At 39.7% G+C, this 17,420-nt stretch overlaps 1 protein-coding gene across 4 annotated transcripts in view; it reads right to left on the bottom strand.

Annotated features, from left to right (window-relative positions):
• Nucleotides 1-17,420, bottom strand: part of ARHGAP44 (Rho GTPase activating protein 44) — a 146,872-nt gene that overhangs the window by 50,013 nt on the left and 79,439 nt on the right. For 3 of the 4 annotated variants that reach the window (XM_054689774.1, XM_037494784.2, XM_037494783.2), the window contains exons 2-6: nucleotides 16,043-16,082; nucleotides 15,577-15,681; nucleotides 7,494-7,570; nucleotides 2,765-2,876; nucleotides 746-822 (exon numbers count right to left, since the gene is read on the bottom strand). In XM_054689774.1, the coding sequence (XP_054545749.1) occupies nucleotides 746-822; nucleotides 2,765-2,876; nucleotides 7,494-7,570; nucleotides 15,577-15,681; nucleotides 16,043-16,082 (411 nt within the window). Of the gene's footprint in view, nucleotides 1-745; nucleotides 823-2,764; nucleotides 2,877-7,493; nucleotides 7,571-15,576; nucleotides 15,682-16,042; nucleotides 16,083-17,420 lie in introns of those variants that run through there. The other variant, XM_037494785.2, reaches the window with a different exon arrangement.

The following is a 17,420-nucleotide window of genomic DNA, read 5'->3' as shown; positions in this document are numbered from 1 at the left end:
TTCCTACCTCAGGACCTTCGCATTTGCTATTCCCACTATTGTGGACAGTTTTATATCAGATGACTTTACATGACTACCTCTTTCTCATCATTTATGTTTCAGATGAAATATCATCTCAAAAAACCTTTTCTTCACACTTCCAGTGATAAAAGTCAGGCAGTCATGGCAAGGTAATGTACAGGATGTACCTGCAGTCTGTAACACTGGATTGCATGTTTGAAAGTTGCTAAGAGAGTAGATCTTAAAGTCCTCAACACAAAGACATTTTTGTAACTACATATAGGGACAGATAGTGACTAGATTTATTGTGATGATCACGTGGCAATACACACAAATACTGAAATATGATGTTGTACACCTGAGACTAATATAATGATATATGTCAATTATATCCCAATTAAGAAAAAGGCTTTCTCTGTGTTACCCAACCCAGTGCTGTTGCCACCTTTCTCCACCCTCCCTCCCCTTCCAAAATTGCCCTGTGTTACCTTCTTTTACGACTATGGCTGCCTGGAATTTTCCTGTTTGTTCACTTGCCTAGAGTCTATCTCCAGAACTAGAATACAGCTTCCAAGAAAGCAGGGACCCCGGGTCTCTGGCTTACCCTTCTGGCACACAGAGGGTGGTAAGAAAAACTTGGTGACTGAAAACATTCACACATGCACACACAACCACACACAAAACTCTACCCCCAATTATGATCATTGCTGCTTCCAAGAAGCAAAACATAAAGGAATTACCGTACCTTGTTCGTGAAGAATCCATGTCCAGCACCAACTTTGCTAAATGTTTCCTCTGTTTTTGAATATTTGGGATTTCTACCTGTTGTTACAGGAGAAAAAAGACACAGGTGAGTTGAAGCTTAAGATAAATTCTTACAGAACTACTAACAAGTTTGCTAGAGGTCCCCTAGTTCTATTTTCAGATGAAATTCTTGATTCCTTTTCCTGCATTAACTCTGTTCTTTCTTTACTGAGCTTCTGCCAGTTCCTCCACCAGTCCAGACCCTCTCAGGATTTAGTCCTCCCTGATCACAAAGACCCAGCTCATGCCTAGTCTCACTCCAGAAAACAGGGGCTCTCTACGGAACACACAGGAGCCCAAAGTTAGGAGAAATGCTGGGAGTTGAGCAGTTAAGAGCTGACACAGGGACCTAATTCAAAACAAATCACAGAAAGACAAAGAGCACTGGTCTCAGGAGATCTGAGATTCTATGGGTAATGCAATTAGGAAATATTTTTATAGAAACAAAAGTTTTTTTTTCCCCAAGTAAATAATGAATAAACATCACTACGGCTTTTCTCAGTCACAAGAAATTCATCCATAGTGGTTGTATATAGATGTTCTTTTTATACTTTTATTTCTAAAAATGACTTAACATTCCAGTGCAGGATTTTGGTTCCTGGCCCAGCAAAAGTGGGGCAGGATGTGAGAATTTTAAAGGAAAATTGGTCATAAATTGAACCAAAGTCATCTCAGGCTGCAACTTTTATAGAGAGAAAAAATTGTGAGGATGATCCAATGTTCTGTGAAATGCTTTCTGTTCACTCTTCTGAGCAAGGTGCAGAGTTCCTATCAATAGGAAGGAGAGGGATGACAGTTCCTGGTGTCCTGGCATGATCATAGAGCCCAGAGGCCACACCAGCATATCACGTGGGAGCATCTTGCTCCTACAAGCCAGTCTCAGCAACCCAAGTCTCTAGACTTGCCCCTTGGGTTTGCTTCTAGCTTTGGCTGGAACCCTAGGTCCCCTTTATGAAGAACAGATGGTCACTCATCCATGCTTTAAGCTGGGCTATGACCTGGTATGGCATCTGAGAAGTCTAGACTGATCTACGCCAAACACCATATCTAGAATATTCTCCTTGAATATGTTTAGGCACATTGGTAATTATTTATCCATATACTTGTCCTAGAAATAGCACAGGGGATGTGCAGGTGCTGAGGGTGGGCGAAAAGGAAACCAGACATGGTCTAGGGCAATAAGGTAGACTTGAGCCATTTGGCTATGCCACGTTCAGTTCCTATGCACAAAAAGGAAATAAAATAAAAAATTCTCTTCCTCAGTTGCACTAACTATAGAGTTCAATAGCCTCAGGTAGCTACCGGCTACCAGACTACAAGTAGAATATTTCTATTATGGCAGGGAGTTCTATGGGAAGTGCTGGTTAGATTTAGCATGAAGGAGATCTAGAATTCAGGGCAGATATAGCTCCCCAATCATTTCTGTTCTCATTTTTGAGATTTAACTCGGTTAACGCTAACAAAATCAACACATAGACATTCAGATTTATCATTTTCACTAGTGCTCTTTAAAGTCTAAGAGGATGAACCTATATATAAACATGAACTTCAAGGGCTTCTCAGAGTCTTTCGGACACAAGTCCCCCCATTCCTCATGAGGAAGGGCCACTGTTCATTTTACTGAAGACTTGAGACAGGTAGAAGGCAGAGGTGGAGGCTGCGGTGGGACTCTGGTGGGAAAGGAGGCATTGCTGAGAGCTTTGTCTCTCCAGCCTCTGAAACGCCAACAAGTGAGGGTGGAAGACGAGGGTAAAACTGAAAAGAGCATAAAACTGAAAGTGCTGTTAAATAGGATAGTCTTGACCATGAAGTTGGACAGTAAAAATCCCTAAAGAAAAACAGAGTCACAGAGTCGAGGGAAGGACAGAAACAATAACACAAGTGGAAGTAGAATGACTAAATGACTGTCCTGTCCTTCCCATCCTGTTCACTTAGGCCTTGCCTCATTTCTAGTCCTTACCTCAGCCAGCAAAAACAGGGGCTCAATCACATCTCTCTCGACTTGGAGTTCAAAATGAATCAGCTCCTGGGCTAGCTTGTCCTCCGTCTCTCCACAAAGTTTCAGCATCTTCCTAAAACAGAAGAAGAAAAAGCCACACTGAGTACCCTGGCAAGAAGGATGTCACCAGTCTTGCTTTCATCACCTCCTGGCTGGGCAAACTTTCACGAGACAGTATTAAAGTGGTTGTTTCTAGAATATCCCATTGACCAATTTGTTGCATTCCTTTTCATTTCTGAAATTACAATTTTAAATGATGCTGAACACGTACTGTGTGCTGGGGTAAAAGGGACATGTGGAGAAACAGAAAAGATATGTGAACAGTCTCACACATGCTAAGTCCTAAGCACCAGCCAGGTGCTTCCAGCTCCTCTCTAAGCACTGGAGGAACTGGCTACTACCAATACATATCAATCCAATCTCTTCAAACACACACAAGGAACTATTTCAATAGTCTCTAATAGGATGAAAACGCTTTCTCCTAAGTCAGAAAAACTTATTTAACACATGATGAGTAGTTAATTATCCATAAAAAGTTGGAAAGGAAAAAACATTCCAATAGTTTATTAGTAGCAATCAAATAAAAGACCTAAATGAGTAGAAAGTCATGCCATAGTCCTAGATGAGAGGCTATAATATTTCAAAAATACTCATTTCCTCTGAACAGTATATATGCAGTTCATACGTCATACATCCCCACCTTTGCATGGTTCCATGGTAAACTGAAACTCACATAAAAAGTTTCACAAACCAATGAAAGTATGAGAGGAGTTAGCTGTTATTCTACAGTTAGTATGTACCTTTCCTGCCCATATTTTTTATACTTTTACTGTATACAATTGTGCTCACATACATATGTATAATATTGCTGCTTCACCTAGTTAACAAGTTTATATTAATTATTTCACCCTGCACCTAGCCTTCTATTGCACCCCTTTAAATTTATCATTATCTTTGGGGCTCATTCATCTTGCTACATGCAAAATTAGATCACTCAGCTATATAGAATTCCATTCTATGAATAGACCACCATTTATCAAGCCTCCCCCTAGTCAATAATTTTTAGCTATTACATGCAGTGCTGCAGTACATATGCTTACACTATCTTTTTTTTTTTGCACATGTGAAATTTTTCTGTGCAAAGCAGAGAAGCCATAAATTCCTTAACCTTGGGAGATATTCCCAAATTGCTTTTTAAATGATTATACCACTTTCACTTATTAGCACATATGAGAGTTCCCATTGTTCTATACACAGGTGTTTTAATTTTTTGCCAATTTGGTAGATACAAAATATCATCTAATTCTAGTTTTAATTTGTATTCCTTAACTACAGTGAAGCTGAATATCTTTTCACACTTGGAGCACTTCTTCCATGAAGTGCCTACTCATATTCTTTGGCTATTTTTGTATTGAGATCTATTTATATGAATTTATTTGTAGGAGTTCTTTATATATTTGGACATATGTGTGTGGATATGGAGTGGGCTCAATTTTTCTCCATATCTTCCGTAAATGTCAAGTCCCAGATTATGGGTTCATCTTTGCACCTTTTTAATGTGTCTTTTATTTGCTTCTGCTACCAGCTACATATTTCTAATGGTGCATTTTAATTTTAAAAATAATTTTAGGCATTAGCAATTGACTCTCAACTGTGCAAATGGAAAAGTAACTACCTTTATATTTCCCTCCCAGTCACTCATTTGTATGGGTAGATCTTTAGTATTTACACTTATTTTGACTCAGAGTTAAACTGGGTAGAGTGTTATCATGATTATTGGCCTTTCCTATTTATTTGTTCTCTCTGGAATTAATAACTGCCTTGTTTGGGCTTGTTTGTTTAGTTTTCTGTGGGTCTGATTGAACACAAAACCTCTGTCACTTTTCTAATTTGTCTAAGACAGTGAATGGCACTTGCTATAAATGAGTTCAATCTTCTTGAATTAGTCTCTCCTGGACCTGTGCCAATCTGGAATAAGCTTTCCTTCTACCCCCAGCACAGCTGCCTTCCTGCAACTTTCCTTCACTGTTTCTTGGAATTCTCTCTCCTGACATGGGTTGGAGGTCCAATTCCCTGTATCATGCTACCTCTCTTGGTTCCTCACCAATGTGCTTACTGTACTTTAGCTTCCTTAGAAAGAGGGTGTGGGAAGCCTATATCTGAGTTCTTGGGTGTCATAACATCCTCTAATCCCTTCATGTTGACAGATATGCTGGGTATCAAATTCTATGCTAAGAATCCTATTTCTTCTGAATTTTGAAAGCACTACTCAGTAATCTTCAAGTTGTCATTATTGTTTTTGGCAAGTATAGAAGCATTCAGATTTCTCATCCTTTTTTTATAGAGGTATGGGTAAGAGATGGGTTGAGTGATCCAAGTGGGACCTGACTAGCTTTCAACTCATATTTGTGATTTTAATAACCACATAACTCTCAAAGACTCACTATTCCAGAGATCCTTGGTGCTGTCAATTCTTGAGCCTTGTTAGCATTTCATGGTGTGACTCATGTTAGCTCTCTGCTTTATATTACTTCTGGCTTGGGAGACGGCTTTCTGGGACTTGAGAAGTCAGTTCCCAGTCAATCATAGGTTTTACAGATCACAGAATTTTGTTGCTGTTCTCTCTTCATTCCTGTTTTTCCTGTCTTTGTGGGTTTATGCCTTTTAAGAAAAAAATCCTTTTATTATAGTGGATTTTGGAAGGGAACATGATTACATGTGTGTGTTCAGCCTGTCATCTTCACCTGGGTGTCTTCCTTCTCATTTCTTTCAACCTTACTGTGTCATTATATTTCAGGTTTTTAGAAATGGCATACAACAGGCTTTCATGTTTGTCTACCCAAGACTCTCAGCTTATTCCATTAACATCTCATGATTACATAATCATATGCAGTAATTGCTATTACCTTCATTTTCTATTAAGCTTTTTAAGCTTTTCTTGGTTTAATTTTTTTCTCTTTCAGTGCCTTCTATGTTTTTTTTTTTCCTATTTCATTCATTTTCCTTTCTTCCTTTTACCAGTTTTGAAATTATACACTGTATCTATTCTTTTTTGTGGTTACCCTTACTTTCTTAAAATGCACACTTTCCCTTAACTTTAAATGGAATTACTTTATTCTCTTTTTAAAATATACAAGAGCTAGAAATGATTCTGGTTCCAATGTTACATGTTAAATTTTCTAGTACTTTCATATCATTGTGCTTTAACCACCCCCCAAATTAATCATTATTATACTGCTACTTTTAAATTCAAAATTTATTTATATTTCCTTAGACTGAAGGGTAGTAGAATATGCCACTCCCCAAAAATGCCACTTTAGCATAAGGATTATTTTGAGCTGACGGCAAATGAAAAGAAGTAGATGCAAGAAAATCTCTCTGGTCGCCCCTATTTGATTAAAAGCAGGACATACATCTGTAAGGGTTCCTCTTCCTTTACAGAAATTAAGCAGAGACGACTAGAGCCCCTCATGTGTCAAGGGAGGGCTGCAGAGGAATCACAAACCTTACTAACTGACCTTGTCTTCTAGGAGTTTGCCCATATATTTGCCTACCTACAATAAAATTTGCTGGCTTGGAAACTCAAATTTCATTTCCTCTGTCTAGTCACTTATTCTTTTGTTAAAAAAAAGCCAGGTAAGCCCAAATTCTGGTCACCCCTTCCAGTTACTCATCACTGAGTTCTCCCACAAATAACTGCATATGTTAACAAAAAAGTGTATGCCTTTGTTTTGTTAATCTGTCTTTTGTGTATTTAATCTGTTTTTTGTCTTTTCGGTATCCCAGTCCAAGAACCTAAAATGGATAGAGAGGAAAGAAATTTGTTTGGACACCTCACTCACTAATCTTTCAAGCTACCTTGCTACTTGTATTCTATTTTATTCTATTCTATTCTATTTTTCTTTTCAAGAACTATGAGTAGCTGATGATGTAATCACTTTTATCATCCATGTTTCTGGATTTAATGTCTACATCCTTAACTCTTGCAATTCATTCTGTTCATTCCAGGTAGTGACTTCAAATCTGTTTTCAAGTACACTGACTCTGTTTGCGTGCAAATTCTAGTTTATCTCAACTGAATTTAAATTTCTTTTTTAATAATTAAAAAAAATTAAAGTCCTATTTGGTTTCTCTTTGATTCTGCCCATTTTTTATACATTGTTTGATTTTTTTTTTTTTTTTTTGGTCAAGGCTATTTTGGTTCTTATTTAATTTTTAAATTACATTTAAAAATATTTATATTGTCTTTCAGGTTGTTCTATTATTTTCAGTTCCTAGGGTACTAATTCTCCTACTGATTGTGCCTGCTGGTTCCCTCTCATGGCAATTCTATATTTAGTCTGTTTTTATTATGAGCTCAAAGTCAGCAGGGGTTGTTCTTCTGGAAATCCCATAAGTTCTGACATCTGACATTGAGAGGTTTCATATTTGCTTCTGCTGGAGCCCTAGGGAACTTAATTGTCCTTCAACAGTTTTATGGTAATTTCTCCACTTGGGAATTGCCTTGCTGAACAGACATTATGACTTCTGATTTCTAACTAGCAAGCAACCTTTTCTTCTTCTCCACTTCACCCCAGTCACCAGCCAGACTTCAGGGGTCCTCAGTGCTTCCCTGAGCAGTTCGAAACCTCTTTTTAAGGATGAGGATTTACCTAGATCTGTCACAAACCCATGCCTGGTGTGACCTTACCCGAGAAGCGTGTCATCTCCCAGGATAGCTGACCCTTCCATCAAACACTGAGCCAGTGTTGTCAAAGGCAATTTTTTCTGAAAAGAGGAAAAGTATCGCAATGAAAATTACTTCAAGGGTCATCTACTTACTCTAAAATAGCAAAAAGTCAAGTATTTGCCTAGATACTCTATTAACAAAAAAACAAACTCACTTTCAAATATGCTTAAAGTCTACAAATTCACAGGATACAATGATAGGTTATACTCAGAGATGTCAAAATTCAGCAAGTTAAAACAATTAAATTTGCCAATATGGAAAATAAGCCTAGATTTACATTCTGCATTTTAAAATAAAATGGAAAAGCAGCAAAGACAAAAAGGTAAGATTTCAAAATTACATTAACAAAGATTTGAACAGTGTTTTAATTTCCAAAAACCAATGCCCTTGCCGAAGAAGTATCACTGAGGGGTGATATTTAAGACACGACCAGAAGCAAGAGAAAGAGTCAGCCATGTCCCACTCTGTAAACAAGGGAGGTTAGCATCAGGAAAGAGAAGTGTGTCCACATACAATTTAGCAAGATAGAGAAAGTAAGCATCAAAGTGAAGGGACATGGCAAAGAAAATATACAAATAGACAACAAGCACATGAAAGGATGCTTCACATGACTAGTCACTAGGGAAATTCAAAGTCACACACACCAGGATGGCTATAATGATATTAATAACTTTTTTAAAAAACAGAAAATGAGTATGTGTGCACATGTGGAGAAATGGGAGCCTTCATGCATTGCTGGTAGAAATGTAAAATGGTGCAGGGCTGTGGAAATGTTTGGTGGTATTTCAGTAAATTAAAATTACCACCACATGGCTCAGCAATTCCATTCTTGGGTGTACACTCAAAATAACAGAAAACGGATGGCCAAGTGAAAATGTGCATGAATGGGAATGGAGCATTAATGACTAAGAGCCAAAAGGTGGAAACCGTTGAAATGTCCCTCAATCAATGGATTAAGCACAATGTGGTATGTCCATACAAATGGATATAATTCAACCACAGAAAGGAATGAAGTCCTGATGCAATCTACAACATGGGTGAATTGAAAATGCAGTGCTTAGTGAAATAAGTCAGGCACAAAAGAGCATATGTGGTGTGATTCTATTTACAAGAAATGTCCAGAGAAAGCAAATCCATGTAGGCAGATTAATGGTTGCTGGGAGATGGGAGAAGGAGAAAATGGGGAGTGGTGGCTTAATGGACATGTGGTTTCCTTTTGGGATGATGAAAATGTTCTAGAACTCAGTGGTGATGATAGTTGTACAACACTGTGAGTGTACTAAATGTCACTGACTTGCATACTTTTAAACAGTTAAAATGGAAAATTCTGTGTTATATATTGAATACATAGGAAGGCAGCCAGGAGAAAGGGAAGGAAGGCCAGAAGGAGGGAGGATGCTGCTACGAGTGAGCCATGGCTCATTCCCTCCTTCCTGACAAGTACTGACAAGCCCTCTCCTCACTGGGCTAGACCATCCGGCACATGGTGAAAATAACAAGGTGAAAACGGCTAGCATATCCTTAGGTCTTTCGGTCCACACTGCCGCACAGATAGTTATTTGAATGGGAAGTCACCAAACTACATCCAGTCAAGTCTCCTGCATCATTACATGAAGAGGTTTGGCTATAATGCACTTATTAGTCCTGCATTTATGGACTGCCTGCCCAGGCACTACAGCAGTGATGAATGAGACTAGATACTGTTCTCATGGAACTTATATTCTAGTTCAGGAAGACATAAACAGACACTATGAAAGAGCTTACTTCAAATAGATGGAAGATCTGTGGACAACAGAAAGCAGGATGATGAGCAGAGTAGGCCGAGGTGGGGTATGGAGCAAAGGGAAGGGATGGCCTCTCAGAGAGGTGATATTTAAGCAAGAGAATAAGTCAACCATGTCTCAAGATTTGAGAAAGAACATCCCAGGCAAAATCAACTGTAAGTGCAAAGGTCCTGTGGTAGGAACTAACAAGGCCAGCTCCAGGTTCCAAGGAGGCCAATGTGGCTGCAGCACAGTGAGTGGCAGGGAGAGTGGTGGGAGAAGAATACAGATCAGTTCCTTGCAGCCAGCAGCAGACACAGGGAGTGTATTCTAAGGGCATCTGCAGGCCACTGAAGGGCTTATTTAAGAGCATGACCACATTAAATGGGATCACTTGCAGAGGGGGGAGGCAGATAAGGTGCAGATAGGGTTTTAGAGCTTCATCCACTAGAATTTAAGAATCTGGTTTGAACAGAGCCCTGTGTGCTCTAAGGTATTTCCAGGGAAGACCTTGAATGATATAGAATGGAAGTACAGGTGGTTCCCAGATAAGTCCAGGTGGAAAGAGCCCAAAACACCTGTGTGGGTAAGGTCTCCAGAGGTCAAAAATCTAGCCCCTTCCTGCCCTTAGTCATGCCCACTCCATGAGAGTCAGATGACTTTCATTCAGGGGTAACTTCCCACTCCATTTAAAAAGAATGAAATATTCTTCTCCGTAAAAACTAGACTAGGAAAGTCAGTATTAAAACATCCAAATCTAAACACTTTCTAGTTGTTCTACAAAGCTATTAGGTACAGGATTCCAGGCACTTAATTAAAGGCACAAGATACAATATCTTCCTCCCACATTACCATTAAAAAAAAAGTTAAAGAATATTTTTTTAAATTGTCGAATATGGTTAAAAAATAAATTATTGAGCAGCTATAATATTTATTATCTTCACAAAGAGGTGATTTTGTCCCTTTAAGACATCTGGCAAATTCTTCAGATGATTTTGTCTGTCACAGCATGGAAAACAATACTGGCATTTAGTTGGCAGAGTCCAGGGATAGTGCTAAACATCCTACATGCACAAAATAGTCCCCAGAAATAAAAAATTAACCAACCCAAAACATCCAGAGTGCCAAGGTTGAATAACCTGGTTCGAGAAAAGGTCTTTGATCTGAAAATTCCTAAAATATCTCAAAAAGCGATCAGTGAACAAGCTCCACCCAAATAGCATATCGTACAACTGTGGTACCCATGAGCTCACACAGAAACACCACTCTGATTTGTGTGGAGCATCCCAAGTCCCAAGACCCCCTTTAAGGCTGCAGCTCAGGTTTCCAAATCATCTTTCAGAATCTAACAAGGAAGCAAGAAAAGAGAGAGGACTTCACCTAAAACTTCTAATAGCCCAGGAGTTGGCAACTTTTGCAGAAATGCATCTACCTGTAGGTGAGTAGAGTTTCTCTATATACGGAAAAAGGAAATTTAATTAATACTGGAGAGAATGAAGCACAAACAGCATCTGTGGGTAACTAAAGGGTGTAGGTCAAGTTCAACAGAACAACTGCCACTGACGACATGAGGTTAATCAGTCTTAGAGGGAGGATGGTAAGGGAACTGGCAAGTGTCTGTTCAAAATTCAGATTGGATAACCAGTTTGGGGAGATATGTCTAGAGGGGTTGTGATATTAAGTCAGGAAGACAACATTACTTTCTAACCCTTTCAAGTTACTTAACATCCCCACTGATGATTTTGAGATGCTCTTAGGTGGCTAGGAGGGTAGCATAAAGAGACAAATTAGCACAAAATGAGAAAGTTATTCTTCTTTCAACTGCCTTCTTATTCTTCAGATTTTTAACAAGGAGAATGACCTCTTTATCCCATATCTATCTATCTACCTACTTACCTATTCATCCATCCATCCATCCTCCAAGATGAATTACAGCTTACCCTAAGCATAATGGCTTTGAACTACATGGATCTACTTAAATGCTCATTTTTTCAATAAATACATAAATGCACTTTCTCTTCCTTGTGATTTTCTTAACATTTTCTCTGGCTTATTTTAATATAAGAATATAGCATGAAATACATATAACATACAAAAATACAAATTAGTCAGCTGTTTGTTATCAGTAATTTCAACAGCAGCCTATTAGTAGTTACATTTTAGGAGTCAAAAGTTAGACGTGGATTTTCGACTTCTAATCCCCATGATGTTCAAGGGTCAACTGTAATTCATTTTCAAGTAGGAAATATGATACAAAACTCTAAAGGTTCTATGGGCCTCCCCGGTGGTGCAGCGGTTGAGCGCTGGGTTGCAGCCACTAGAGCGCCGGTTCAATCCCTGGCCACCAGCTGAGGGTCCCACATGGCGCACAGACCTCTCCTGCCGCCCGCTGCTCCCCTCAGCAGTGTACTTCAGTCCTTCTCCCTGTTCTGCTCCCTGCTCTGGCTCTGGTGAATTCTCTCACCCTCCCGCGCTTCTGACTGTACCCAGTGCTTGTATAAATAAATAAACCTTAAAAAAAAAAGAAAAAACTCTAAAAGTTCTATAGGGCTTAGAGCAAAATGCCTCTCTCCTATCCTTAACTCTCAACCACCTGATTTCCCTCACCAGAAACCCATAATGGCAACCACTTTTTTGTGTATCTTCCCATAATAGTCTAAGCAGATCTAATTATATATGTTGTATATGTGTGTCCATTTTTTGTAGATACATTACCCTACAAATGCTAGCATACTATACCCCTCTACGCCCTGCTTTTCTTTTCATGTAGAGATATCATTCGTGTTATCTATCATGATATGTTGTTGAGCTGCCTCACTTCTTACCTTAAAGATGACAGATCACTAAATGAAGTTGTCAATATTTATTTAAACCAGTCCTCTCCTGAAGGTGTAACTGTCACTAACTAGGGCCTGTGCTTGTGGTATGCGTGACTCCCATAAGGAAGCATTCACTCTAGGAGAGATGCTGAGGAAAACTGAGTGTTTGAATTCCAAGGGAGTGGGAAAAAACCTCAGTGGAAATTAATGGTGAGTTTTTATTTGTAAATACTTTAAGAATCAAGACAGTAGAAGGAAGTCACCATGTAAAAACAGAAATGAACTACAGTGGTGGTATAATGTCACATCAAAAAAGGGGATAATAACAATCTATAATTAAAGGCAGTAGAAATTCATGAACTATAACCCACAAAAGACTACACATTATTTCTATGTCTAAAGAAATTCTTTGAGACAAAGGAAATGTGGAGGACTCAGCAGATGCAGCTCACCATGTTGATCTTACCAAACCTAATGACTGTTTGCTCTTTCCCTTGTTGTTTGTTTGCTCTTTCCCTGTTTGCTCTTTCATATCTTGTTTATATTGAATCTTAGAAGGCTTCAATTGCCCAAAGATCTGAAAAGTGCTGAAGTTTCTTTATCTCCACTGACAGGGATCTTGCACAATAATCACCTAATATTCGGGTGGTTACTAGTGCCCAAGAATAAAGATTAGCAAACTCCTGGCCATGATTTTCCAGGTCAAAGAGAACCATTTAAAATAAACTTTTCCTTGATTCTAGAGTACTGATAGAACCTTAAGAATCAAGGGAAGGGAAGACAGAATGTTCTAGGATTAGGAAGAAGTCAATCTGACTTGTCTGAAATGACTGTTCTCTAAAATTATCTTGGGCATAAGCAGCATCAATTTGTAGGATGACTCAGAGACAAAAAGTCTTATTCTAATATCCACTCTGCTTTCCAGACACACACACACTCTCTCACTCCCTCTTTCCCCTCCTTCTCATGCTCTCCCCATACCTTTCACTCTCTCCCTCACTCTCACTCTCTAATCCCCTCCTCTATCTCTGAAAACTACTGTCTATCATCCTTTAATCCAAGTCCAGGAAACTAGCTCTTCTGTGGTTCACCTCCCATAAGACACGATCCAGACTTGTTGCTCAGGGTTCAGTAGTTTCCAATGGTTATTTCAGCCAAACAGTGGAACCAAAAAAACAACAGTATATTTTTCAGTATTTGTTTACATTAAGTATTGTGCAATGTATTTACATGCATTACTTCACTGAACTCTCAAACTACTTTACTGGGTTGGCATTCATTACTGTTACTATCAATTTCCAAATGAAGAAATAAGGCACTTGGAGGTCATTGACTTGCCCAAGATCAGGTATAATTAGGAAGCAGCAGAGATGGGCTTCAACTTTGAGTAGTTAAATCCTGGAGCTTAAACTCAAAACCACTCATGCCAAATTGCTTCTGTATAGAATAGGAAGGATTCAAATAGTTTGCCGATGTATGAGCCCCAAAGTATGCATGAACCATCCTTTCACGATACAAATTTAATTTTAGTATGTGGCGGGCTCTGTTCTAGGAATTAAGAATATAGTCATGATGAAGAGACAAGATTCTTGTTCCCATGGGCTCACAGATCAGTGATGGAGACATGAGCAAAGGAATGGTCACAACGATTTCAGAGAATAATACATGACTGAGGGGAAAACCACAAGGAGAAGGTGATACCTGAGCTAGAATAAATAATAAGAATTGTGTTTATACCTTACCTGAAGGGTAAGAACATTTCATAGAGAAGATAGAGCAAAGCAAAGACCCCAAGATAGATAGGAGCAAGGAATGTTCAATAATGAAAAGTACCGCTGTAAAAATGAGACTGTGGTGAAACGGACCAAGAGCTGAGCTCAGAGATGCAGGTAAAGGACAAATACCAGGGTCTCAGGGCAAGGCAAAGAGGTTGGACTTCATTCTACAATGGGACTCCTTTGGTGGAGTTTAAGCAGCAGAGTGGCATCATGTGATTTGCATTATTTTATTTTTTTAAAAAGACTTATTTATTTATTTATACAAGCACTGGGTACAGTCAGAAGCACGGGATAGTGAGAGAATTCACCAGAGCCAAAGCGGAGAGCAGAACAGGCAGACTGACGAAGTACACTGCTGAGGGGAGCAGTGGGCGGCAGGAGAGCTCTACGTGCCATGTGGGACCCTCACCCTGTGGCCAGGGATGGAACCAGTGCTCAGAGGTTGTGGGCAGCTTTGCATCACAGCGCTCAACAGCTGGGCCTCCAGGGGAGGCCCTGATTTGCATTTTAAACACTCACTCAGGCTGTTGCAGAGAAATTTTGGGGGTCACAGTGAAGACTTGATGGGAACCACTTTGTTAAGGCAAGACATGATAACCTCAAGGACTCAGGGGTAAACATGGAAGCAAAAGGAAATTCTTTGGAGGAAGAATCAGTAGGAAAGGCCAGGTGGGGGGGGGGTATGAAAGTGAAGAATAAAAGATGGTGTCTGGGATTTAGATTTGAACAAGTAGGTGGGTACACAGTACGATTCTCAACTTCTCTGCTAGCTCCTCTTTCAGTAAGAGCCTAAAATAATGTAGTTCTTGGAGTTCTTGATTCAAGAGGCATTTTGTACCCTTTATTTTCTCCTTGAGTGGACTCAACAATCCATGAGGTTAACATAAAGTGGGGTGGGAGTGGAAGACTGCACTCAGGGAAACCACCATGAAGAAGTCAACAATGACTCAAGGTCAGAAGAAATCAGACAGACACTAGACATGTAGATTGTAAAGTCAAGGAAGGAGGAAAAAACAAAACACCCTAGATTGGATATCCTCTGTAATAAAACCAAGTGAGTATTTAAAATATCCTTTAATCTTTGGTGGAGCTGAGGGGTAAGTGGGTCAAAAGGGAAGCCAGCATTCAGTGATTGCTTTTACCCAGGGCTGTTCAATGGGATCACATTTACAAATCTGTAACTACTAAGTAGTGGTAGTATATACAAAAACATTGGAGCACTTTTATTTAGCGGGCTTTCTTTATTGTTTCATTATAGCACAAAGAATTCAAGGGCCTTTGGAGGTTACTTGTAACCTGCAAGCCACAGTATAATTTTTTCTTTGAGGTCTTAAGATACTACAGAAGCAAATGGAACCTCTGAATGAGCTGAAGCAAGGTTAAGAGAAAAGCTAAAGCTATTCTAATGGTCAGTTCTCCAGCATGCCCTGCTATCATCCCAGTTACCCGAGTTTGGGCAAGTCAAGCAGAGAGGGCTGTGTACCTGGTGAGGATGAAGGATGCTACAAGCAGTGTTAAAAGGAAGGCAGATTTGGAAGAGCTACCATTCTGCAGGAACACACCACAGGTGGATTCTCAGACACAGAAATGGCTGTATTCAGCCACACCAAACAGCTTCAGAAGTGGAGGGGCCCCCTGTCCTCAATAGGCAAGTCTGAAGCTGTTGAGCTAGGAAAACACTTACGGAACGCTTGTCAGCTTCTGCCCCTTGCTGGCCCTGAAGACAAGCAGTGAGTTTCTTGTGCGTGCTGTGGGACACCTGCTTCACTAGTTCCAGCCGTTTCTCCACCTGCAGATACAGAAATGGGAGTGTCAGGAGTGAGAGGAAAGGTCAGAGTGGAGTCTTTGGTGTGCACAGTCATGGGAAAGACTCTGGGAGTTAACATTCAATACTGGATAATGGGAGGGGAGTGATCACAGACTCTGGGTCTACCTGGTGACTGCACAGTAAAACAACTTGAAATGTCTGCAAAGAAAATCTTACCTACCTGGCACTCAAAACACAAGGTTCTATTGTAAAGACAAAAAGTTGTGCTCCTAAATAGATTTAATAGGAACAGTTGAACAGCTTAAACAGTACTGGGAATGACTTAATTGTAAGAGGACAGTACTTTGGTGTTTAATAAGCTATGGGCCAGCGACCACCTTACCTGCAGAAGGTCTTCACTCAGAACTTCAGTCTTTTCTGCCCTAAAGAGAAAATTGAGAAACAATCAATAAGAAAGCTAGGAACACATTCTCATACCTATTCCCCACCCTCTTCACTTATGGTGAGACTAGAAAGAGGCATTCGCAGCAGAAATTTCTAGTAAGAGAAAAATACATACAATACTGAAATTTCCTGGGAGCCCTTAATAACTGGCAAACAAGAGACTCTGAAGAGTCTCTTGCTACAGATAAGAACCTGGATGAAGGACAACAAACACATCTCTTTTGTGACCAGGCATTTTTAAATTAAAATTCAAAAACAGGGCCTCCCTGGTGGCACAGCAGGTTGAGAGCTGCGCTGTGAAGCTGTCTGCAGCCTCTGCAGCACAGGTTCGATTGCTGGCTGGCCAGGGAGATACCCATGTGGCGCAGCAGACCTCTCCTGCCTCTCCCACTGCTACCCTCAGCAGTCTTCGGTCTGTCTGCCTGTTCTGCCCCCCACTCTGTCTCTAGTGAATCCTCTCACCCTCTTGCACCTCTGGCCTGTACCCCAGTTCTTGTATAAATAAAAATAAATCTTTTTTAAAAATTCAAAAACAAAGTAGGTTGCCCTGTCTATACCCTTTGCCCCTTCCCCCCAAAAACAAAGTAAGTTAAAATAACAGAAATTTAGGGATCAATGAATAGCAGTCAGAGAAACAGCATTGAGTCCTGGTGACAAATGCAGATATACCTCTGAGATTCAGCAACTAAGTGTTAGGCCCACCAGGAAGTGGAGCGACTTGAACTTGAGATTAACACATTCAGGGAAAGAACTTAACACTGGCTAAAGGGGTTCCAACCTGTTAGCAACTTTGTCTCAGAACAGAGGAAAATGCAGATCTTTGGAGCAAAGCACTCCCAATGCACTGCCTCAAGATTTTCAGATATAGGTTCCATAATGATATCTCACATAGGATTACAGTCTCTCCCTCTCCCTCTTCCTTCTCTCTCTCTCACACACACAAGCTCCAATTCACATGAAACAAATGATTAAGACTAAAGGACAAAGAAATAAGAAGTAATACAGAGTGCAGAGAACTTTAATGACTGAGATTATCAAAGATTGCAACATAAGCAAGAAATAGTCAAGAACAATGATAGATTCAAAAAAAAAAAAACAGTGAGAAGACTTCTACTTTTACAAAGATGGAATAAACATATTTTACTTCCTCCTCTCGCTAAGTAGAAACAAACCTTAGAAAATTATATTAAAAAAAACCAACAAAACTCTGAAAGGCATAGAGAAGGCAGACTGGCCAAGTACTACCAGACCCAAGGGATGGTAAGGTAGAGACTTCTTGCTTCACACAGTTCAGACTCTGAGTTTAAGAATCTGGC

Source organism: Talpa occidentalis, unplaced genomic scaffold (genome assembly GCF_014898055.3).
Source record: "Talpa occidentalis isolate TD23 unplaced genomic scaffold, MPIMG_talOcc4v2.1 talOcc4.7, whole genome shotgun sequence".
Classification (NCBI taxonomy): domain Eukaryota; kingdom Metazoa; phylum Chordata; class Mammalia; order Eulipotyphla; family Talpidae; genus Talpa; species Talpa occidentalis.
This window is presented reverse-complemented; position numbering and strand designations above follow the sequence as displayed.